Below are 25861 nucleotides of genomic sequence, written 5' to 3'. Positions count from 1 at the left end.
ATTTTTTATTAAGTTGTCGAATATTTAACATCAATGTTTTAACATTCAGATCTAACGTCTCAAATTAACGAAATTGTAGGTTACATGGCAAATGGCCTTAACCCAGAAGTTGGGGCACGCCCTCGCTACTGTGACATCGTCGGTTTTCATGTCGGTCCGAAATCCAAACCGATCGATCACAGGAAAGAGCGGGAGATCTTTCTATTTCATCCAACCAACGAACGGCGTGCCACCGCAGCCGCAGAGACACGTGTCTAGACGTCGAGCTCGGCGGTCTTTTCTCCTCACGTGGAAACAAACGGACTTCGAGGTCGGCATCGGGAAGTTGAGCGTACTCTTTTGTGCGTAGTACTTACTGCTTCCGCAAAGAGCCTCCACTTTTTCGAATGCTTTTCTTAGATCTCTTTGTTAGATTTTGCTTCGTTACACTCATCCATGGATTCTCTGCTTTCCGGGCGACAAGTTTTGAATACGATTCTCTGCTCAACTTTCCGTAATTCAAATGCTGAGGCTTCTCAACTCTTTGGCAAGGTTTCCTGCCGAGTTTCCGGCAGCGTCATCATGGGGTAAGCAGCTTCTGTTTCAAATTCATCTTTAATTCGTAAAGTTTTTTAATGGGAGTGAGCGAGAGGTTTTCGGACGAGCGGTTTTGATCTGGATGTCAAATGCCATTGGAAATCAGTGGATAGTCGTTAGTTACTGAAGAGTTTAATTGGTTTGGTTTGAATTCTGAGAATGGATTTGTCTTCTTAACGTGGAATTGGATTAGTATTACAGTACGTTGTTTTCGCTATATAAAGTTAAATCCTCAGAGGAAAGGCTTTACGCCTGGAAAATGTTTTTCGACAGACGTTTATGCTGTTTAATTCGTTTTTTTTATCTTATCCAAGTAATTGCCTTGGGGCCACGCCCAGCTTAGAGTGTGTTCCTTCATGTCCGTAGTCCAGTATCTTTCTGTTTTAGAAGAAGACTTCACGTCTGCACTTCTTGGTAGCTGTTTAGTAGACCAAGGCGATGATTGATATTAGACTTGAAGAAATTCTTTGGAGTTGGCATTTTTGGTTACTGGTCACGGGTCATGGTCCTACGGGAGCTCTTTTTTATGCTGACAATGACAAGGTTCTTGCGTTTCTGAAGCAGCAAAGCCTTGCTTTTGTGCTTATTATTTTCCTTGGAAATGTAAACGTTTCTTACTCACATCTTTCCCCTGAATTGTGGGTGATACCTGGTTTATGCTGAACGAATCGGATTACCTCAAGATAGAACTAATGGCCTGTAAGGGGATTTAAATTTTTAAACATCTTTATTTTCTAATATTTTCTGAACAATTATTCAGATCGAGATCAAGTAAGAACCTGGTTGCATGCTATGGACGGATATCAATTTTTAAGGCAGGGCTCGTCCTCTTTTTTTCAACATGTAAATGAGAAACTCTCAGTAGGTCCTTTTCCAATGCGAGGGATGATCTGATTTTTGGCTTAGGTTAGACGCAGCAACTCAATCCGGTGTAAGGCTGCTGAGATTTATGGTCAAAATGGACAAGGAACTGCAGTAGAGGTATTTATTTCATATTTAGTTTTATTGGTAAAGCAATGAGCATAACTGTTTGTTCACTTCTGTTGGCATACTTATCTTTTATTTTTCTTTGATAGTAAAGTAATGTGTTGCTTTTAGTTGGTTTTGCATACTTGAAGGTTAGGTAGACAGTTTGTGTGCATCGCATGCTACAGAAAAAGGCTGTATTGGATATCCAAGCTTTGGCATCATAAGTGCTTGTCGAAAAACAACTACAAGGAATTTGGTCATTTCACCTGACCTTCATTGGTAGATATATTGATGTAATCTTGTTCCTTATGTTGAATTATGCTTAAAGCCCAAAATTCATGTAAATAGGACATGTAGAGTGTGAGATATAAGAAGATTAGGGTTTCACTTAAGCGGGGGCATACTTGTAATTTTTATTTTTCTACTTACTAAGCTTGGGGACGTGCACGCCACCCAAGGCAGTTCAGTTTTGAGCCATTCTCTCCACTCTCTCTTCTCCTCTCTGTCTCTTTCTTTCTCTCTTCATCTCTTCTTCTCTCTCCTTACTTTTTATAGAGCTTATCTCTTGGCCCCAAATGTATGAATGCAAAATAGCTCAATCAGACATGTTTCAGCAGGATGTTGGCCTTGCTTCAATCTGCAGATTGTATTCTGTTGGATTGATTTCCGTTCTATTCCTATATAATGGGATTGAGACATGGAAACAAACACCAACTGAGCACACAACTCACCTTCTCCCACCCAACAGAGCATATAATAGAAAAATAACCTGGAGAGCATAAAAGGGTCTTGACTCACATACACATCTTGCTCTAATACCACTATTGGATTGAAGCAGTTTCATTCCGAAATGATTAACCACTTTGGGGCCTATTACCAAATCTTATAACCCAACCGCAGTTCTTCATACTTATCAATATGGGACTTTTTCCTATTCAACATATTGAATGATGAGAAAATTCATCATTGGTCTGTGGGGGTTGAAATTTTATCTGCAAATGATGAGGAAATCGACTGGATACCTTTTTTTGTTCAAAAGTTTGTAAGATACTTTTTTTTTTAAAATCAAATAAATATTTACTCCTAGCATTTGAGCATGAGCATCCATTAAACTTACATTTGATGCAATCATACTGTTTTCATTTTTATCAATTTAAGTCATAGTTGGATCTTGCTAGAAGAAAGAAAAAATGAGGACTGGCAAGCATCAATAAATTTAAGGATTATAAATTTAAGGATTTGTGAATGAGGAAAAGTATGAAGTTAGTGCATTAAGTTTACTTGCTGCTAAAAGTCCTAGAATCTGATAATTCTAAAATCAATTTAGGAGACGATTATGAGCCTGATGTCAAAGACTTAACTGCATAAGTCATGGAGACTATTTCAAGCCAAAAAAAGATGATTTTTGGAGACTATTTCAAGCCAAAAAATGAGTGGATCCAATAACAGAGGCAGTTAAAGACAAGATTTTTATTGATTGGATTAATGTTGATTTCCTTCACTATTTTCTTCTTCATTTTCCTACTTTCAATTTTTCCAAATGGTTTTCTTACTTTTGTGAAATATTAATTGACAGAGCCAGTAGAGAGCAAATCTTTAACTTATTCCAAGTGATTCCTCAGACAAACAAAACGAACAAAAAAATAAATGATTCTGGGTGATGTATTTGTTGAAACAAAATTTGTGTAATGTTTAGTGCTCATTTTCCTGAATATCAGGAGAAGACCCCTGAAGTGGCTGTGATAAGCCCATCCCTGGATGTTTCTCCGGGCCAACCTTTTCCTCTTGGAGCCTCTGCATTGGAAAATGGAATCAACTTTGCTATCTTTTCACAACATGCATCCTCAGTTACACTCTGTTTATATATTCCAGAAAGGTAATTATCTTTTTTGCTAAATATTATGTGCTAATGATAGTATGATTTTTGCTTAAATTACATTACTAATAGTATCTAGGGAGTTTAGGAAGTGTTTATTTTGAAGCTTCATGCTAAAATTTGCAACATTTTTCTTAAATTACAGTATCTAAAAGAATTTCTTGTTCAGAAGGTTTTATCTAAAAGAAAACAAAAGCTTTTGATGGTTGAGTTTCCTTCCCAAATGTCCCATTGTTAGTTTTGGCACAGTTCAAATGAGCTCTTTCTTTCTGTATGGTGTTGGTTACTTATATTTTAAAAACATCATGTCTTTCTCTTAGTGGAATTTCCATTTTCCTTTGGTGGTGATTGATGTTGTCGGAGTGGTTCCGTCCACTCTCGTTAGAGTTTGTGGTCTGAGTTAGGTACTTGCTTTCCGCACTTTAAATGGCTAGTCTTTTCGAGTTGTATTGGCTAGGTATCTGACTCAGAACTTCGTAGTTAAGCGAGCCTGGGCGAGAGTAATTCTAGGATGGGTGACCTCCTGGGGAAGTGCTCTTGCCTAGGACTTTGACATGGTATCAGAGCTAGGCACGCCATGGCCCGCGTTCGTATCCAGTGAGAATCGGCTCCACAATGGGCGGGGTGGGTGTCAGAGTGGTTCCGTCCACTCTCATTAGAGTTTGTGGTCTGAGTTAGGTACTTGCTTTCTGCACTTTAAATGGTTAGTCTTTTCGAGTTGTATTGGCTAGGTATTTGACTCAGAACTTCGTAGTTAAGCGAGCCTGGGCGAGAGTAATTCTAGGATGGGTGACCTCCTGGGAAGTGCTCTTGCCTAGGACTTTGACAGATGTGACTGTATTTTTTTCTCCTTGGGGATGGTGCTGGACAAATATTTTATTTATATACTTGACAAATTTATAGCATTACTTATTTAATTTTGAGATTCTTGAGATGTTTCCTTCCACCCCTTGCAAAACTTGCTGTCTCACAACAATTTCCATCTTCAGGGACACATCTGAAAAGGTTGATTACAAAATTGTTGAGATCAAATTGAACCCAGAGATAAATAAGAGCAGTGATATATGGCACATTCTTGTAAAGGTAGTTTGAAGTTTGAATTTACATTCCCTGTTTAGACCTTTTCTCCTTGCGTGTGTGGGTGCTTGTGTGCATGCAGATGCGGTTCAAGTCGCTGTTGTGTGTGTGCATGCATTTATTTCTCTCTTTTTGGTTTCTGTGTGTAGGATGCATTATATTTTAGTGACTACATTTATCACTTTACTGTGAAAAATGGTTTCATGACTTCTTCTATTTCTGCCGTTCATATTTATTTTTATTGTTTGTTCTGTAAACATATTTAAAAATTTCAGGATCTGCCTCGATGTGGTGTTCTTTATGGATACCGTGTTGATGGACCTCCAGGATGGAAAGAGGGTCATCGCTATGACAACAGTATTGTTCTTCTTGACCCATATGCAAAACTAATTGAGGGGCGTAGAATGTTTGGTGATACCTCTAGGAAGATGTCTAAGTTTTTTGGAACTTATGATTTTACTTCCTTGCCGTTTGACTGGGGTCTCAATGACAAGCCTCCAAACATACCTGAGGTAAAATACAATGCTTTTTCTTTTTAAGGATTTGGTACATAATTGCATTTGACTAACTTTTCTAATCCTATGCAGAAAGATCTAGTTGTGTATGAAATGAATGTCCGTGCCTTTACTGCTGATGAATCAAGCGGAGTGGATCCTGAAAAACGTGGAAGCTATCTTGGTGTCATTGAGAAGGTTGCTAACTAAAAAGTTCACCTCCTTTTTTCTTATTTTCTTCTTTTACTCTTGATGGTAAACTATGTGTGAGCTTTATTACTCTGTACATAATGTTTTACTAGGTTAAACTTTCATTCATATGAATTAGTGAATAAAGTCAGATGGTTTAGATGGGCTCATGTCTCTGGGATACACTGAAAATTGACTAGGAATTTGTCATGCTGCAAACTCTTTTCTTTATTTTATTAGGGAAAGAACCTAAAAGCCAAAGTGGTGGCACCTACAGTTACAAACGAGCTAGGTTGTCATGCAGCCAAAAATTTGCACTTATAACTTTGTTTAATTTCATGTAGAGGTCCCTAAAGCCACAGTCTAGTTCACTAACTGCTTGTTGCAAAATGAGTGCTGGAATAGAACTCCCTCTTTTATTTGAATTAGCTAAATCCTGTAATTGACTATCAGTTGAGGGTATTTATTTGAGTTCTGGATCCTATACAATGCTTTTGCTTTCAGCTATATTCATTCATGTTTTTCTAAGAATTATGACAAAGATTAGAATGTAGCCTTTGAAAGGTGGAGGCTACATGGAATTTTGAGATATATGTTCAGCATTCATAATGTAATTCAGATATTCAGCTTGGGTGAATTGTTTGAAGATGAAATGCATAAACTTATACAATATTTGAACATTTGACTGTTATTTGCTTTAATGCAAAAAATGTAGATACCACACCTTTTGGAGCTTGGCATCAATGCTGTGGAGCTCTTGCCCATTTTTGAGTTTGATGAGTTTGAATTCCAGCGGTTTCCAAATCCTAGAGATCACCTGGTAAAATAATCTCCTTATCTCCGTGTAAAAAAAATCTTCTTATCTGTGCGAAATTTTACAATATTTTTTGAGAGTGTACGCTCTTTTAATTTTAATGATCTTCTCGGGCAACTTAACTTCTCTATAAAAAAATATTTTCCTGTTATTTTATTAAAATTATTTTGGTTATTGGATTCCGCTTTTTTATAGGAGTTCGTTCTAAATTCACTTGTTTTTCTACAAGATCAATACATGGGGCTACTCTACAATAAATTTTTTTGCTCCCATGAGTCGGTATGCTAGTGCTGGTGGAGGACCTGTTGCTGCTTCTCAAGAGTTCAAAGAGATGGTGAAAGCTCTCCACGGTGCAGGAATTGAGGTAGTGCTCTCTCTCTCTCTCTCTCTCTCTACCAATTTGCATACCGATCAGTGTACACATATCTTTACATATGTGTATGTATATATATGTGTGAGTGTGTATATAATATATATATATATATATATATATATATATATATATATACACACATGACATATGCATTCAAATCTTTATCATCATTGGATGGAATCATTCCTCTCATTCCTCATTATGCTTGGCACAGGTTATCTTGGATGTGGTCTACAATCACACTAATGAAGCTGATGATGAGCATCCTTATATTACTTCTTTTCGTGGCATAGATAATAAGGTGATTTTAATTTTAAATTTTTGGTTGTTTTTGGAAGATAAGTTGATAGCTTTTTTTAATTTATTGTCTGTCGACTTTCTGCTGCCTTTTTAAGTATTCAGTAACATGTTGGTTGTTTAAATTGTTCAAATATGAGGTCTTTTTTGTCTTTTCTTGACTTTTTTTTTTTTTTAATTTTACTTGAAAAGTATAAAATTAGAAGAAAAAAGAAGAAGAAAGGAAAGGGTATTATTTCAAATACTTTAGCTTATCAATATTCTTTGCATCTTACCACTTTTTAAGGATCATATTATACCTTGTAGTCAGTTTGAGGTGTAGCAACTGCTTCCCGTGATACCTGTGTGAAACTTATCTAACTAAAAGTAGGGCTATTGATAACAGATGAAATTCCTTTCTATTTAGTTAACTTTGTGTTTTCATATGCTTGTAAGTGACATGGACATCCTCTGTCAACTACCCATTTTCGGCAACTGATAATGCTTTGTAATTATATTTTCCTTTTTTATAGGTGTATTACATGCTAGATCTCCACAACCCTGTTCAGCTTCTTAATTTCTCAGGCTGTGGTAATTTGAATGCACTCTGTGAATGTTTTTCTTTTTGGTTAATGAAGTCTTCTCTATCCATCTTTTTACATGCATTATTCTTTCTTTGGTCTTCCAGGGAACACACTAAATTGCAACCATCCTGTGGTCATGGAACTTATATTGGATAGTCTAAGGCACTGGTAGGGGCACCTAAACATTTTTAAAATTCAAAAGATGTTACCCTAGTGATGTCTTTGCGATATACTTGCTTTATTGAGTTTCATGCAGCATTTGAATACCACTTCAGTAATCTGAAGCATAATCTCTTATTAACTTGTGCGTCGGAAGAATAAAAATAACTTTAGTAATCTGCATTGTTTGGTCCACCAATCTTGTAAAAGCATTATTACAGCATTTCTTTCAGTTATGTCAATGAGATAGTGTTCTAGTGCATATGTTGTATGACTGTGGTTTAAACTGTGTTCTCTACTTGAAAATGCAATTGCGTACAAATAGTTAAGTAATTTGTTATTGTGGCTGAAAAGTCTATCATAAAAAATGGTTTTGGGAATCTGTGGTCCTAAGTGGCTAGTCATTTTTAGATGGAAAAGGGGCTCAAACTTCTTATTTGAGCCAAGGCTAAACCCTCACTTATTTGTCTGTTTATGTGTGCCTCATCCATACATTCTATTGCAATTTGCAGGAAGAAAAGTACGGGAGAGATTAGGATTTTTTGACTCCTCTCCCTTATTTATAATGTCAATAATAATCAAAATTATATTTATATCCTTACATGCTGTAAACCTTTGGAATCTAGTTTTTAATGGAAAATACTTTCATGGAAAAAAAAGTAAAACCTAATTCTATCTTCCAACATTCCCCTTCAAGTTGGAGCATATAGTTTTAGCTTGTTACAAAATTTGTCTCATAGTCTATTGTAAGCATAAAAATAAAAATAAAAATAAAAATTTGGTCTTAAAAAAATCGTCTTCGGCTTTTGAGTTTGCACTTTGGCTTCAAATTTTCATCTTCTATTCTCCCTCTTGAATGTTCTTCATTGTTGGTCACATAAATTTTTTTTACCTCAACACGTGGAATTCTTCATTGTAAACTGTATCAAATACCACAAAATATGTCTTTCTTTGTACTTCTTCTTCTTCTTCTTCTTCTTATTTTCCTCAAGTTGGGGATTACTCTTTCTTTTTTGAAGATGCCCAATTTGCACAAAACAAATATGAGAGAAGAAAAATCACTCCTAGCCAAATGACAAACTCCGTATACTAATAAAAAAATGGGCGAAGTTTGAAAAAAGTTCTACTGAATTTCAGAGGCAGATAAAGAGCCCAATTTTAGTGTATGGAAAAGAGACTACTCACTGTTTTAAAGGTAGCTCAAAAAATAAAATAAAATCACTTGGGTGAATAATAAGACTTGACTCACATTGGATTTTGGTGCACTTCTGTTTTTTGAAGGTACTGGCTGTATATGCATTGATTTGAAGTGATGAAAAGAAGTAATTTATTGAAGAAATACTAAAGGTTTTAGAACAACTCAAAGATGCTACTCTAATCAAGTGACCAGTTTTGACACCAAGGAGGATAACATAAATAAACCATGACCAAACTGCATAAAGTTTTAATTAATCATGAAGCTGATTATAGAATCAACCTCAAGTTAGACTAGCCAATCAACCAAATCAGACTAGAAATTGGGCATGAAAATTGACCAGATTGATCAACAAATCGACCAAAAGATTAATCACAACTTGACCAAAAAAATAAAATCCTATGGAGGATTAAATGCCTGCCCTCTCTAACACTTTATGGCAGTTTCAGCATCAAAATTGCTGATGATATAATGGGCTGGCTTGGGTGGAAAGATGCATTGGATCAATGCCCTTCTGTGGTTCTACAATTGGTATGGTTTCCTTTATGACTTGGAGGGCTTAATGTTGGGCTCCCTCCTTGAGTAGAAGCTATTACTAGTTAACTTCATCCAAATACAAGTCTGATCCCTCCTGGAAACAACTCTCCAGCACATCCTTGCAAGAAGGTTACTTAAAGCACTCCAAATTGTTATATTTTCTGGATCTTGTGCATAAACTTCTAGAGACCATTAGCCAATATAGCCACCTGGCCTCAACAATCTATCCACTTCTTATAGGAGAATACCATCTCTTTGGAGCCAATCTTCCTACATCTAGAACAATGTGCCAACTCAAATGATTGTCTAGGATATGGAAGCCTTTCTGTTCGAAGGGATTCCCCTCTCTAGTATGAATTGAATTTTGGTTCTCATGAACATCATTTGGTGCGAGAGACAATGCAATTATGTTGATTGGAAAAAGGTAAGCACCAAAGGTTGCAACACCACAGCCTACGAATAGCCTATATCTAAAACGTTTCGAATGGCCCTACCATTGCTGAGATTATCATCTGGAAACTTGGACCATATTGGCAAGTGCAATGATATACTTATCAGCTCTGTTATGTAAATGAGTTCCACTGCTTGGAAAATTAATTTTGTAGCCATTGATCACCATCCAGTTTTGATCCTACTTCTCATATGCAAGGTGTGTATGAGGAATGTTAGTGGTGGGAACACCACTCATGTGCCGCCGATTACACGAATGTATACCAAGAAGCACGGGACCACGACTAAACCCACCACATTGTGGTTGGGTAGTGACTCGTTTAGAATTAATTAGAGACATTTTGTAATTTTATGATCCATATTTTGGATTGTTTTTAGGAATTAATTATTTCATTTGATGAGGGGCATTTTCTTCATTTGAATTATCAATTAGGGTTTTGAATCTTTATTTAAGGATTGCAAGACTTTGAAAGAGTCCCTTGACCTGCTCTCGCTCTATGCTCTCCCTCTTATCTTCTTCTGCCCTCTTTGCTTCTTCTTCCTTTGTTCTTCTTCTCATTCTCAATTTCAGGAAGGAACATACTGATGCCGCATCAGCTTGGTATCAGAACCGAAGATCCCTTCGGCGAGAGTTCTTTTGCATTGGTGACTCATCTCCCATGCTTCTCGCCTCAAATCCTCCTTGATTTCCCCTACTGACTTCCCTCCCCCCCACCAGAAGAACCAAATAGAGAATGGAGGTGTTAAAAGACATCCACGTGTGTAGGGGTGGCATGGCTAGTAAATAAGGAATACTTTCATAGAGATGGCATAGTATGCAAGTTGGTGTATGTCATCTTATGTCTTTTTTCTTTTGAAGCATGTAACCCTAAGGGCATTGTAGTCATTATAAACGCCTTCCCACAACTATAAATACAATTTCAAAGCATGGCGTAGAGCATCATTCCTCTTGGCTCAAATTCGTCCTTACACCTCTCTCTTTTTCTCCTCTTTCTCTCACTTGGTTTCTTCTCTCCTCTCTCACAAGAGCTAGAGTTCTTCTTTTCTTTCCTTCCCTTGTGATCTTTTGTGTTTATGTGTTGGCCCTCGAAATCAACATGGTATCAGAGCGGGCAAAGATTTGAGATTGAAAATTAAGTTTGTCCCCATTGACCACCATCCAATTTTGATCCTATTCTCATATACAAGGTGTGTATGAGGAATGTTAGTGGTGGGGACACCACTCATGTGCTGCTGATTACATGAGTGTATACCAAGAAGCACGGGGCCGCGACCGAATCCACCACATTGTGGTTGGGTAGTGACTCACTTAGAATTGATTAGAAGACATTTTGTAATTTTATGATCCATATTTTGGATTGTTTTTAGGAATTAATTATTTCATTGGATTAGGAGCATTTTCTTCATTTGAATTATCAATTAGGGTTTTGAGTCTTTATTTAAGGATTGCAAGACTTTGAAAGAGTCCCTTGACCTGCTCTCCCTCAATGCTCTTGCTCTGTTCTTTTTTTTCCTCTATTCTTCTTCTCCCTTTGTTCTTCTTCTCCCTTTGTTCTTCTTCTCCTTTTGTTGTTTCTTCTTCTCACTCTCGATTTCAGGAAGGAACATACTGATGCCGCATCAACTTGGTATCATTGCCGAAGATCCCTTTGGCGAGAGTCCTTATGCATTAGTGACCCATCTCCCAGGCTTTGTCGCCTCAAATCCTCCCCGATTTCCCTTGCGTGTGTCCCTTCCCCCCATCAAAAGAACCAAACAGAGAATAAAAAAAAAAAAAGAGAATGGTGGGTGTTAAAAGACACCGACGTGTGTAGGGGTGGCATGACTAGTAAATAAGGAGAATTTTTATAGAGATGACATAAAATTATAATTATGCAAGCTGGTGTATGTCATCTAATGCCTTTTTCCTTTTGAAGCATGTAGCCCTAAGAACATTGTAATCATTGTAAATACCTTCCCACAACTATAAATACAAGCTCCGGGCATGGGGTAGAGCATTCAAGCCTTTTCCTCTTGGATCAAATTCGTCCTTACACCTCTCTCTATTTTTCTCCTTTTTTCTCCCTTAGTTTCTTCTCTCCTCTCTCCCAATAGCTAGAGGTTCTCTACTCTCCTTCCTTTGAGATCTTTTGTGTTGATGTGTTGGCCCTAGAAATCAATAGAGGGTGTATTCCATCGCTACTCCACGCCATTGATACCGTCGCAAAATTTTCACAGTGCCATTGCTCGTTGTTGCAAAATCTTCACAGTGCCATCACTCGCTGTTGCAAAATCTTCACAGTGCCATCACTCGCTGTCGCATCGGCCTTCGTTGTTGTCATCTGATGTCGGACCTCAGTGATGCATATTCGTCGTTGCCTCTCACTGGAGCTGAGTCGTTTCCATCATTTCTGTTTAGTTTTGTGGCACCAACACGTCATTGCCAAAATCCACACTTCAGCTGTCGCCGCCATTAGTCGACACCTCTGTCGTTGCCTACAGCCCCTGCTGATGCTGCAACAGCCTTCCTCTCGTCACCTAAAGGAGACCTAAGTTTGGGGAAAATGAAGCCCCTGATGTGCCTTTACTCGACGTGCATGTTTGGGCAAGTTCACACGTGTGAAAAAAAAACATGTTTGTGCTTGAGGATTGCCTACTCGTTGTTTCAACTCCAGTTCAACCTTATGTAATTTGACTCAGTCAGTCCCAAACCGGTGTACAAGGTTGCGACTTTCCAACTCTTTCGGTATTCCACTAGTTGTCTTAAATTGCATTAAATATCTATTTTTGTGCTGGTAGCTAGCTTTTTTCCTTGTTAAGCCCACTTGAGCCAAATTTGACTTTGAGACTCGTCCCAATTTCGATTGACTATGGTACATGTGAATAGCAGTCCTTGGTGTTTTTTGAAAAACTAGTACAAGGGCATTTTGGTCATTTCACCTTACCATCACTTTTTGTTTTGATGTAATTTGTTCCCTGTGTTGAATTATGTTTGTAGTCGAAGTTTCATATACATAGGACATGTAGAGTGGGAGATATAAGAAGATTAGGGTTTCACTTAAGTGAGGGGCATTCTTGTAATTTTATGATAGCCACTTAATAAATAGGTTGAGGGTCGTGCATAACCCCCAATGCAGCTCATAATTTTGAGCTTTCTCCTTTCTTTTCCTCATTCTCTCTCCGTCGCTCTCTCTCCCCTTTTTGAATGGTATTAGAGCAGTAAATCACTTTTAGGAAAGTTTTTTGTCAACCTTTATCATCCTTTGAAGCAGAGGAATAAGTAAAAGAAGGATCTCCTTAGATATTTCGGCTATCGGTTGGTAAAAATCCAATTTTTTCTTCTTTTTTCTTTGCCATAACCCTAGGATTACTGGTTCTACTATTCCTAGGACAGTTCTTTAGAATTTAAACTGCCCCAAAATTGTTTTTTTATGCTAGTCTTGGGATGTGTGCCAACTCCCTCTCCTGCCCATGCTTGCATCATCTCAAGCTTATATTGATGTCAGCCCTAATTGATGATTATTTGAGTTATTTTATCTAGAATCTGAAGTCTATGCTATAATCTGTGAAGTTTGAAGTGTGCACATCGTAGTAATTGCCTAACCCGAATTCTGCGAGGTGGGGCCTACTTAGGCTGATCATACAAACTTTTGGAAGGTGAAATTGAAAAAAATTGTGTTTTTATACAAGCATCATGTCTTATTTTGGTGAGATATATACGCCATCTAATTCAGGTTTTGATGGGAAGGACATTATTACTATTACATCTGAAAAGTTGAATGGTGACAATTATCTCAATTGGGCCAAATCAACAAAAGACAACTTTGTAATGGGATGAGCTCTTCGTCTTAAGAATAGTGTACTCCTTCGCTAGATTGTTTCAGAATGGAGGGCACGTAGACTTTTATAACAAAGACAAAGACGACATTTATTGAAGGCGCAAAATTAAACAAGAAAATTTACATCCTTGGAGATGAACAAGGAAGTGCAAGAGTAGAGATGAGATTCATTGAAGAAGAAAAATATGTGAGAGTAGAAACGAGATTTATTGAAGAAGAACAATAAACGAAACTGTGTGAGTTGACGATCAACTCATAGACCTAGTCAACTTGCTCTGATACCATGTTTTAATTTGTAGGAAGAAAAGTGTGGGAAAGATTAGGGTTTTTCTGATCCCTTTCCCCTATTTCTAATGTAAACAATTATCAAAGTTACATCTATATCCTGACAGGTCATAAACCTTAGGAATCTAGTTTTTAAGGGAAAATACCTTTTGTGAAAAAAAGTAAAATCTAATTATATCTTTCAACAAATCCTATGTTGTGGGCCCGTCTATCTATTTAGGATTGGGTGTGAGAGGGTGTGTTAACGTGAATAAAAAGTCCCATATCTGCAAATGACTTGGAATCTGTTGGTTTATAAGGCTGTGGAATAGGTCTCCGAAATGAAGTGGCTAATTGTTTTGGGATGGAACTGAGTGTAAACTTAAAAAATTAAACTCAATTGATCAATATCAATTTTTTGACCAATAAAGCGTCCCATTGGTGATTTCTCTCTTTCTCAAAAAAAAAAAAAAAAAAAAGAAAGAAAGAAAACAACCTATTGGTATTAGATGTTTCAGCAATTTGTTGGTATATATGGTTCAAAGTTGACACTTAACCAACTAAACTATCCTTTGATTGAAGGTGATTCTAAAGTTGTGATTGGTTGGTGCTCCTCAAAGTTTGACCCCCCTTCGTGTCATTGGAAGACCTTTCGCGACATTATAGATATCTTCTCTTTATTTGACTGCTTCTGAAAGAATGTTCCTAGATCACCTAATTCATTAACTGATTCCATTGTTAGGCAAGGAGTCTCCCTCGAATTGCTCGCTGTAATGTGAGAGCTCCTTCTTTGGTCTTGTATTTTGCTCCTGGCTTGCTTTGAATAAAATTCACCCTTTTTGGAAGAAAATCAACTAAACCATCTTGCTGTAAAATGTTTTAGATGTAATTTCTCAATGAGCATTCACTTTTGATAAGATCTGTATTGGCTGTGGCTTCCTACTTCCATCATTGAGAGTTAGAAACTTTCCAAGATGCAGAAACTTTCCGGTTTATAGCATATGTATAGAATCTGTTAAATTATTTTATTTGGTCTTTTTTTGAATATCTTTCAAGTCTACCAGTTGTATTCTTCTCTGTTCAAGACTTCTATCCTGTTGATTTTTCTCATCAGAACAAATATTTTTAATATTTATTCTAAGTACTCATTATGTTCTCACTAATTGAAGGGTGACGGAGTATCATGTTGATGGATTCCGTTTTGACCTAGCGAGTGTTCTTTGTCGAGGAACTAATGGATCACCACTCAGTTCACCACCACTTATTAAGGTCTGACATATTTACTGAACTTTTTACATGTACATTACATTCATCTAATGATAGGTAAGGTTTCATAGCATTGAGATGAAGTGGTATTGAACTCTTATTTGGGTGAAGTCTTAAAATAGATGTTAACGTTCAAAGGTAGTTTAGTCATTACATAAGTGGGTCATTCGATCTGCTTAAGGTTGTTCTGTCTTATGCTGTAAATTTTTTTTTATCTTATGGGACACAGATGTAATTTTCTCTTTTCTTTAAGTCATGTGGTTATATTGGTCATTGTATAATACCCAATTAAAGGATCTTAATAAAAGCGATTAGTGGTCGTGTTTTCACCCCTAACTAAGCTGCTGCCTATCACAGCCTTCTCTCTTGTCTTTCTCCTTCTCTTCTCCTCTTTCCCTTCTTTCTTCTCTTTCTTCTATCAATTTTACAGTAGATTTTCTTGTCTTAAGATAAGGACACTGAGTGTTGATTCTAATTTTATTACGTTTAATAAAGTGAAATTTCCAGTAAAAAGGGTCTAGTGAGGTAGCTTCAGTGATTGCTGATTTCTTTACCGACTGCAAGTTTTACACTTAATGCTTATTTCATTGCATTTTAATGACCAGGCTATTGCGAAGGATGATGTTCTATCTAGCTGCAAAATAATCTCAGAACCTTGGGATTGTGGAGGTCTTTATCTGGTTGGAAAATTTCCCAATTGGGACAGGTGACATCCTTCTCAAAACTTACTAGTGGTGATCTGAAAGTTTTGAAATTGTTCATTGTTTGTTTCTTCCGATGGAGTTCTTCAACTTCTTTCCCTATAATATTGCAGGTGGGCAGAATGGAATGGGAAATATCGTGATGATGTTAGAAAATTTATTAAGGTTAGACATTCTAAGGAAAAAAGAAGAGACACTCATACTAGGGAAACTAATGATAGTAATTTATTTTTTTCCTCTTTACTACTACTTATAAAATGTTCTTGAGCACGGGAGAGGATAACTAGCTGGATAGCAAAGTGGAGTTTTGCTCTTATGTACTTTTTTCCCAGATAATTTCATTGTGTCATACTTTTCATGAGCAGTATTTTGAAGGTGTATAAGGGCTATCTACATCTTACTACTATATATATTCATTTTTGCAGGGTGACCTAGGCATGAAAGGAAGCTTTGCAACTCGTTTGGCTGGATCTTCTGATTTGTACCAGGTAGCTTAGGAATAGAGGACATTTTACATTTTTACAAGTGTTCATTTAACTTTTCTTTTAACATCATTAGGGCACCATGTATAAATCTGGAAACAGATCCCTACTTTAAACTATGCAAGGAGAGAGAATATTTCTCCCCGACTGTGCTGATTTTAGTCCAAAGTTCCTTTGATGTGCTGTAGGAATAGTGGACATTTTACTTTTTACAAGTGTTCATTTAACTTTTCGTTTAACATCATAAGGGCACCATGTATAAATCTGGAAACAGATCACTACTTTAAACTATGCAAGGAGAGAGTACATTTCTCCTGACTGTCCTGATTTTAGCCAAAGTTCCTTTGATGTGCCGATTAGTACATGCTATTATGAAGCAATTTTTTTTTCTTTTTCCTGTTTGAAGAAGGGCAGGCAATTTTCCCTTTTTTTTTTCTTTCTTTTTCCTGGTGGGAGGAGAAGGCCAATATTTACTGATTCTGATGAATCCTCATAATGCAACCCATGCATGTGTTCCATGTTAAATTGAGAGATTGAGTAGAGAGAAGAAAGAAGGTAGAAAACAGAGAAAAAAGAAGATAGAAAAGAGAAGAGAGATGGTAGGAAGAATGCATGCACTCCAATGAGGCTGGGGGGTTGACCTCTCTTTATTAATAAATCACTTAAGTGAAAATAGTGTAAAGTACAGAAATACCCTTATACACTCGAACTCCTATATCTACATATATACACTTCCTAATTTTAATGAAAATCGAAATATAAAGCTCCTATAAGCATGTGAGCTTACTACTAACCATTACCAAAATACCTTTCTTCACATAATTCAATACTACCTCTCACGTTGGAGCATATATATCATAAAGCCCCAATTTGTTACAAAAACTCCCAAAATCACGCTTTCCTATGGCGCTTGTGAACATATCACCAAGTTGCTCAATAAATTAAACATACGGAGTGACTATTGCTCCGTTCGTTACTTCATTATTGATCAAATAACAATCTACCTGAACGTAGTTCATCATTTCAGGAAACACTAGATTCTTTGTGATGAATATAGTTGTTTGATTATCACACCGCATCGACATAGGATCTTTAGTTGGAAACCCTAACTATTGCAAGACTGACCTTACCCCTAATAGCTCACTGTACGTGCCATAGACCTATATTCTACTTCTGCACTTGAGCAAACAATAACATTTTGCTTCTTGCTTGTCCAACTAATTAAATAACCTTCAACAAAAACACAATTAACTAGTACTAGACTTTCAATCTAACTTAAATCTTTCATGGTCAACATTTGAAAACCCCTCAATCTATAAATGACCATATGGTTCATATTGCAAGTCTTTCTAGGTACTCCTTTTAAATACTTCAATATTCTATATGCAGCTTCTAAATGAATTTTTCTTGAATGCTCCATGATTTGACTAACAACATTGACAGTAGACGATATATTAGAATGTGTAACTGTGGCATATATGAGCATGCTGATTAGCCCCCTATACATGGTCTTGTCCTTGAGCTTAACTATGCTATCATCATGTAGATTACATAGGTATCTTCACAGACTTTGCTCCTAGAGGCATACTCTTGCAACATATCAATGACCTATTTTTGTTGTGTCAAAACTATGCCTGCTTTACTTCTTGCTGCCTCAACTCCTAGAAAGTACTTAAAAGGGATCCTTAATATTTGGTTTCAAAATCCTTGTCTAAATGTTCTTTTACTTCTTCAATATCTCTAATATCACTTGTAACAGCACAATAACATCTACATACACAAGTAATACCACAAATCCAGAATTTCTCCTCAAAAAAAATAATGAGTGATCATCGTGACTTCTACGAAATCCCAAGGACATAACTACCTTACTAAACTTATCAAATTACACTGGCCATAACTAGCTTTGTTAAGTCTACATATTTTCCCAGTCTCGTCTTGAGCAACATACCTAGGAGGTTGTTTCAGGTTCAACCCTTCTTCCAATTCCCCATACTAAAGAGCATTATTGATATCCAATTGAAACAAAGGCCATCCCTTTGTAACTGCAATAGATATTAAAATCCAAAAAAAAGTCGATCTTGTTGTAGGTGAGAAAGTCTCAAAAACATTTACACCATACGTTTGAGTGTATTCTTATGCCACAAGTCTTGCCTTATACCTCCCAATAGACCCATTTGCATCATATTTACAGTATAGACTCAACGACATCCTACAACAGCAGCAATACGAGGATTATCACATAAGAGTCCAAGTGCCTTCAGTAATCAATGAAACCTATTTCTACATCCATTGCCTGCTTCCACTTGAGACGTAAAAAAACTTCTTGCACTTAGCGGGTGTCATCGGCTTGATTCGTGATTCTCTTGGGAACCAGATCATCTCCTTTTCCGGCCCTCTCGGTATTGCAGACTCCACAACGGCCGAGCTTAAAACCTTCTTAATGGGCTCCGTGTCTTTCGAGATCACTGCTTTGGGCCTATCCTGATTGAGGGAGACTCCAAGGTGGTGATTGGTTGGTGTGAGAATGTCTCTGCGCCTCCATGGTGGCGACATTGGGATACCTTTTTTGAAATTTTGGATTTTGTCAATCTTTTTGACTGTTTTTGGTCTCTCATTCCAAGATCAACAAATTTTGTGGCTGATGCTGTAACCAAGCAAGGAGCTTCCTTGTAATCTCTTGTTGTTAGGAGTTAGCTCCTCCTCTTTGCTCTCTTAATAAAATCACATTTAAAAAAAAAAAACAAAGCTTCCTGCACTGAAGAAGGCATAGTACAAGAAAATTAGGACAAAATAAAGGTTTTGAAAGAACCAAACAGCAAGTTGAAAGACACAAATTTAGAAATAGGATGTTGACTAAGTATGCACACCCTCAACAATAAGATGTTCTCATAGCTTGTTTCTTGATTAATAGGATGGTTTCTTTTGTGCTTGGTGGACAATTACTGTTTAAAGCTCAAGTCTGATACATGAATTGTTTTCTCTATGCCCACGTGTGTTTGGGTTTGTTCCTATATTCATGTTCTTAGTTCTTTAATTGATAAATTGTCTCTTAGAGCAATTAAGTGTGTTTTTCTTGAATACTCACGTTTTCAAAAGTGGTGTAGGTGTTATTATTATTTACAAGGAAAACATGTCTCAACGACATTACTTTTTTTGAAAATGTTTTGTTATTTTCAACAGTTAGTTGAATATGATGTGTTGGTGTTGATGTTGTTGCTCCACTACCCGTGGAGGATGTTCCAAATGATGTTCTAGTTTGTGAGAAAATTTTGGTATCATCCAAGCCTTTGCAAGTATATAGGAGACAAATGTCTTCCAAGTCTATAGCTTTAGGGTACTCTCTCTCATTTGTGCCAATGCCTTCCTTGTCTTCTGCTTCTGAGGTAAGAGATCTACATCTCCTAGTGTCCCTTCGTGGAGGTGTTCGTGCTTGTACCCAAAAAGGTACTAGGTATCCGACCTCAAAATTTGTCCTTCAATCACTAGCTGGAGTCCTTTAAATCCTGTGTTATCCCTGTATCTTGCTCTATTCCTTCTTTTATGTAGGAAGTCTTGTTATCATCTATTTGGAAATAGGCTATGGATGCTGAAATGGAATCCTTAACTGATAGAGGAACATGGACTTTGTGTAAGCCACCATTAAATGCAACCATAGTAGGTTGGTGATGGGTATATGCAGTGAAATATAAAGCTAATGGTTTCGTTGAGAAGTATAAGGCCAGACTTATGGCAAAGGGATACATACAAACTTACGGGGTGGATGTCTTTGAGACTCTCTCCAATTGCTCGGTTATCTTCTGTTTGCATTTTGATATCTATTGTAGTTAATTAGAGTTAGCCATTATACTAATTGGATGTTAAAAAATGCCTTATAGTGCAAAGATTTAGCTAAAGAGGCATATATGGAACAACCTTCTGGGTATGTTGCTTAAGAGGATAAAAGAAAAGTATATAGGTTACATAAAGTTACCTATGGTCTCAAACAAAGTCCTAAAATTCTGTTTGATAAGTTCCATTGGATTCTGATGTTCTTGGGCTTTTAGAAGAGTCAATTTTTTTTTTTTTTTGAATGAAGATGTTAAACCGGTCCTCTGGCATTGTGGTTTTGATTGTATTTGTTGACGAGGTAGTTCTATCCGTTAGTGACAAATATGGTATTGACAAGGTGAAAAGGTATTCGGAACACTGTTTACAGATCAAGGATCTAGGAACACTTAAATATTTTCTTAAGATTGAAGTAGCGAGAAGCAAAACGGGTATGACTGATATGCGACATGAGTATGGGTTGTTAACCCTACGGAGGCTCCTATAGAGGTTAATCATAATCTTCTTGAGGAGGACAATGACGAGCTTAGAGATAAGACCATATATAGGTAAGCTTATTTATGTTTACATTGACTAGGCCTAGTATGGCATTTGCAGTGAGTATGGTTCGCCAGATTATGGAATGACCAAGAAAAACTCATTTAGTTGTTGCCTTGCTAATATTGAGATACTTGAAAGGTGCTCTGGGAGAAGGATTGTTGTATGAGCTATGTAGTCGTTTGCAAATTATAGGGTATTCAGATGTTGACTATGTCAGGTCCAAGTTGGATAGAAAAATCAACCTCTGGATATTGTGTGTATGTCGGAGGTAACTTAGTGAGTTGGAAGAGCAAGAAGCAGAATAGTAGCTCATTCAAGTGTAGAGGCTGAATATAAAGTGATGGTTCAAACAGTCAATGAATTTCTGTGGATGAAATCTAAGTTGAAAGAATTGGGCCTTCTTGCTAAAGAGGCTATGACGATGTACTATGACGATATAGTTGCCATTTTCATTGTATACAATGTTTTATTTCATGAAATGATTAAACATATAAAGGTAGATTGCCTCTTTATTAGAAATGCTTTGATGGGTGGAATAGTGGTTAATTCCTATGTCAAGACTACAAATTAACTTGTTGATGTTTTTACCAGAGCTTTGGGAAAACGAGATCATGGGAACTTTTGGGAATAGTTGGAGCTTATAGATATTTATGCTTCAACTTGAGAGGAGTGTTAAAGTTGTTAATATCAAGGGTAATTTGGTCATTTTACATACATATATTCTTCCTCTAGGAGTAGGATAGTATTTACCTAGTTCCGGTGGATGTTAGGGTAAATTTTCAGATTTATGTCTTATATTCTAGGAGATCAGTAGGTTGACCTAGAGGGGGATTTTTGTCATTGTATACATTAGTCACTTAAGTCAACTATTTAATGAAAGGAGGTTGAAATCCGCCTTGAGAACAGTGCCGCATACTGCAGCACTTTTGCATCTTCTTTCTCTGCTCTCTTTCATTTGTCCTTCTTTATTTCTCCTCTTTCTGGTAGTTTTACCAGGCAAAAGCCATCAATCTTTAGGTTATGGCACAAAAAGAAAAAAAATAGAGCCTTTTAAGTCCTACCAGTTGAAAATTGGAAGAACCCCTTTCTTGGAGAGTTTATAGGCTTAAAGATAAGTGAAATCTTGCATGAAATCCTTATTGCTTTGATACCATGTTAAATTGAGAGATTAAGGAGTTGATAGAGAGAAGAAAGAAGATAAAAAAAGAGAAGAGAGATGATAAAAAAAGAGAAGAGAGATGATAGAAGGGTGTGACAGCATGCACACGCTCCTGTGAGGCATGGGGGTCGACCTCTCCATTAATAAATCATTTAAAGGTGAAAACAAAATAAAAAGTACAGAAGTGCCCTTCTCTACACAAACTCCTATATCTACATATATATACTTCAGAATTTAATGAAAATTGAAATATAAAGCTCCTTTAAACATCTGACCTGACTACTAACCTAGAGGAACCATTTGACATGTGTAAAATTACTAAAATAACCTTCTTCATATAATTCAATTCATGTCCATGAGAGATCAACTCTTAATAGGCAAATGAAGCTTGGTGCTGTGGTAATAATCTGTTACTACACTTGTGACTTGATATCATTTGTGGTACTGTTGAGCATTGGACTATTATATCATGATTCCTATTGTTATAAAACTTTGTGAAAATTTTTGTTTGTTCTGACTCAAAGAGGCCTTGCATTCTGAGTGTTTTTCCTGATATAACTTCACTTGATAGGTTAACAAGCGAAAGCCGTATCATAGCATTAATTTTGTCATTGCACATGATGGTTTTACACTCTATGATCTTGTGGCCTACAACTTCAAGGTACTTCTACATCTTTTTATGAGTTTTCGGGAATAACATTTAAATGGAAATGGACTATTTTTTTTATTTGAATCTCAATTCTGGCCGTTCAGCACAATGATGCCAATGGAGAAGGGGGCAGAGATGGAAGCAATGATAATTTTAGTTGGAACTGTGGTGTTGAAGGTAAGTTTTTGTCTTATTGTCTTTATTACAACCAATAAAAAGATAAAGTACTTTTCTGGTTCTTGCAGCAGCTTGTTTTGGAAACAAATGAAGCAGTTTAATATGCTATCAACTGTGGTGCTTCAAGTAGCTTCATTTGATTACTGAGATATAATGCATGTAGTGGTTTGTACTGATTTTGATTGTTGTTTTTTCGTTTCGTATTAAACTGTACAGGTGAAAGTAGTGATCCCTATATTTGTGCTCTTCGTTCCCGTCAGATGAAAAACTTTCATTTGGCTCTGATGATTTCTCAGGTACTACTTTCATTATGATCAGACTGGAGTTTCAGGAAGGGCCAATTTGTTTTATGTGAAAAAAAAAGGAAAATAGAAGAGAAATTGGAGAGAAAATAAAGAAGAAGAGAAAAGAGGCAAGAAGGGCTGTCGTACAACCTGCTGGATGGGGGAATAAAATCGACCCCCATCTGGTTTTATTTCCAACTTTAGTATTTTACAAAAAAGACTAAAAAGCCCTTCATTTGAGGACTTCAACGTATGTAAAGCACACTTATTAACTCAAAGATTTACACAATAACTATACCTCTTTAAACACTAACCTGGACCCTTTTGTTTGCATGAGAAATTACTAAAATACCCTCAACTCTCAACATTTTAAAATATCAATGATATCCTTAATTTTTCTGTCTTGTTTTACTCCTTTGCCTGTTTCGGTATCCCATTATCTATCCACAACTTTATCATTTATAGACTGCCTTTACAGTCTATCATAAATAGCTCAGATACATGTTTCATGCTCCTGAATTTTCTAGTTAATTATAATAAACAAATATCTTCAACATTTAAAAAAAAAAAAACAAGTATTTACAAGTTAAGCCAAATCCAGCACTTATTGGAAGCTAATGGAGAGTTGGGTGACTTGCATTAGTGACCATAGTCCACATTGAAGCTTTGTTCTGACTCTAAATTTCATTCACCTGATCTTTATCGCCAATCAAACTTTTAAACTTGTAAATAAGTGGTGAAGATTATTTAAACTACATATACTTCACTATAAGCTTTCTGCTTCAGGATTGATGCCTTTGTAGGGCGTCAAGATTGGTGTTTTCTTTGATCAGACTACAGCATTATGTTTGAACCTTTCCAGTTAATCTATTGGGATTTGAGATGCCTATCTGCTTTTATTGTCTTACTTCTAAATTTGAGCTTGGCATTCAAAATAGGGAACACCGATGATGCTTATGGGGGATGAGTATGGGCATACACGCTATGGAAACAATAACAGTTATGGGCACGATACTGCTATTAACCATTTCCAGTGGAAGCAGGTGACTTATTTTCTCTTTACTGTATAATTTACATTATTTATCACATCCATTTCAAAAGGTAGAACTAATGGTTGTGATTTTTTCTCCCGATGAAACAGCTGGAATCAAAAAAGAATTCCCACTTCAGATTTTTCTCAGAGGTGATAAAGTTCCGTCATCAGCATCCTGCATTAGGACAAGATAAATTTCTTAAGGAAGTAGGATACCACTGCTTATTCTTAGTTTGGCTTTTATTTTTTCATTTTACACTTTGCCTAGGCATTTTCGTTTAGAAGTTTCTGCACAATCGAGAAATCTACTTCTTTTTTAGTTGCATGAAAAGCTATTTCTGATAAAATAGTACCTGCCAAAAAAAATGTCTTTTCAATTTTGCGAATTGGACTGCCATCATACTCTCTGGCTTGCAATCCCCTGGAATTGGACAAGCTTAGCTTCTGCCTTGAAGTATGGGGCATCATTGTGTTGTTTCTCAGACAATTAGAGAATTTGTTACCCTTGTATCTCGAATTGTCACAACTGACCTCTGAACAACTGCCTAGGCTTAGTATTAAATGTTGCCACAAGGCTAGATGGTCTTGGATATAGATTCATTTATAATGACATGATCTGGACTTAATATATATTCTTATTGACACTGATTTAATTGGTAGATATTATCAACCTTGACAAAGGGAAGAATATTTCCTTGAGTGGATTGTTTTTTCTTTAAACAGTTCAGAAATGAGTATGAGAAAAATTTAATGAGTCTTATGCTGAAAATGGCTACAATGTTGTTTCTAGCTACTTTTTAAGTGTTTGCTCTTGCAAAATATAGTTGCTCTGTGTTTGAATAAGCAATAATAACTTCCATATCTCTTGGACTAATCCTCTTGTTAAACATTTGAGGGTGATATCACTTGGCACGAGTCAAATTGGGAGAACTATGACAGCAGGTTCCTTGCATTTACGTAAGAAAAATCACTCAATTCTTCTTTTCTTATTCAATAATTTACATATTTTCGATTCAATGGTTTCTCAATTGCCACTATTTTGTTGTTATCAAGCAGTTTCTTCTATCTAGTGCCTTCAATCGATCTGATGGATTGATCCTTACTAGCATTAATCATCTTGCAGGCTTCACGATAGAGATCACAGAGACCTCTACTTGGCATTTAATGCTCATGATTATTTTGTCGAGACTGTAGTGCCCTCACTAACCCATAAAAGACAATGGTACCGAGTGGTATGCTACAACCTCACTGTTGTAGACCTTTCATTTACGAAGCATCTACTTACTGTAGTTTAATGGAATGACATTTCGAGTCATCTACTTACTGTAGTTTAATGGAATATAATTTCAGGTCGATACAAATCTTCCTTCCCCTGATGATTTTGTTCCTGGGGGCGTATCAGGTGTTAAAGACACATACAATGTTGCTCCTTTTTCCTCAATTCTTCTTGAGGCGAAACCATGAAATATTGTGTTTTAATTGGAGCATCAGCTGGTTGATCAGAGATTACAGCCCGATGCAGGGCTACACATGCAATTGCACTGATGTTGGCTCCGTCTCGGATTGCACCAGAGTTAAAACTATTATGGTAGAAGTAACAATAAGAGAATGATCAATTGGTTCATATATACATGCTATATACTGAATAACCCTTTCATTTTTTAAGGGGACAGGCGTTCTCTATAATGAAGGCAAGCTTAAGCCCTCAACAAGGTGAAGCATGTGAAGATTACAACAATACCCGAATATGAAAATAGACCTTCTTAGTGTCATCCTCCCTTGACGCCTTTCCCTGTCCCTTTTCTCCCTTTAAAAGTACCTCATTTCCCAGTCACCATCCTGTAGTGGAAAAAGCTGACAAATCAATTCAACCTTGGGAGGAAATGGTTGTGGTCGTCGCTCTCTTGCAACCTTTATTTGCCGCCGCAGGTGCCGCTGATCTGCCGGTGTGTGACACCTGTATTAGCAATGTTCTAACGTGAAACCTTAACGGGGGAGCGACAATTAGCAAAGAATACATTGGGGATGTTAGTGTATTTTGAAAGTGCAATCAAAAGTCAAAGTGAAAGTGTACAATGAAAAGTTAAAAAA

At 36.7% G+C, this 25861-nt stretch overlaps 1 protein-coding gene across 2 annotated transcripts; it reads left to right on the top strand.

The window, feature by feature from the left end:
* Positions 1 to 338: 338 nt before the first annotated feature.
* Positions 339 to 25861, top strand: LOC137940307 (isoamylase 3, chloroplastic). 2 transcript variants are annotated; one of them, XM_068785288.1, is made up of 24 exons: positions 339 to 566; positions 1337 to 1391; positions 1483 to 1557; positions 3264 to 3421; positions 4411 to 4504; positions 4774 to 5010; positions 5086 to 5190; positions 5897 to 6001; positions 6225 to 6359; positions 6583 to 6669; positions 7178 to 7235; positions 7333 to 7396; positions 14821 to 14920; positions 15523 to 15623; positions 15732 to 15783; positions 16044 to 16106; positions 22199 to 22288; positions 22381 to 22453; positions 22670 to 22749; positions 23676 to 23780; positions 23879 to 23977; positions 24666 to 24727; positions 24894 to 25002; positions 25121 to 25861. In XM_068785288.1, the coding sequence occupies exons 1-24, from the start codon at positions 436 to 438 to the stop codon at positions 25232 to 25234; spliced, it is 2352 nt and encodes a 783-aa protein (XP_068641389.1). In that variant the 5' UTR covers positions 339 to 435; the 3' UTR covers positions 25235 to 25861. The 2 variants fall into 2 exon arrangements, with proteins under 2 accessions (XP_068641389.1, XP_068641390.1); XM_068785289.1 differs by lacking the exon at positions 1337 to 1391 and having other exon boundaries at positions 1488 to 1557.

Source organism: Aristolochia californica, unplaced genomic scaffold, assembly GCF_029961685.1.
Source record: "Aristolochia californica isolate CCGP_79_NKW_82.1479 unplaced genomic scaffold, dmAriCali1.0.hap1 SCAF_9, whole genome shotgun sequence".
Lineage (NCBI taxonomy): Eukaryota > Viridiplantae > Streptophyta > Magnoliopsida > Piperales > Aristolochiaceae > Aristolochia > Aristolochia californica.
Note: the sequence above shows the minus strand (reverse complement) of the source record. Positions and strands in the feature narration are given on the sequence as shown.

What these genes read in the sequence shown, in the direction of transcription:
- LOC137940307 (XM_068785288.1), top strand. Translation starts at nt 436, where the DNA reads ATGGATTCTCTGCTTTCCGGGCGACAAGTTTTGAATACGATTCTCTGC. An exon ending in CAAATCCTAGAGATCACCTG is followed by an intron (nt 6,002 to 6,224) that starts GTAAAATAATCT and finishes TTTTTCTACAAG; the next exon opens with ATCAATACATGGGGCTACTC. An exon ending in AAATTTCCCAATTGGGACAG is followed by an intron (nt 15,624 to 15,731) that starts GTGACATCCTTC and finishes ATAATATTGCAG; the next exon opens with GTGGGCAGAATGGAATGGGA.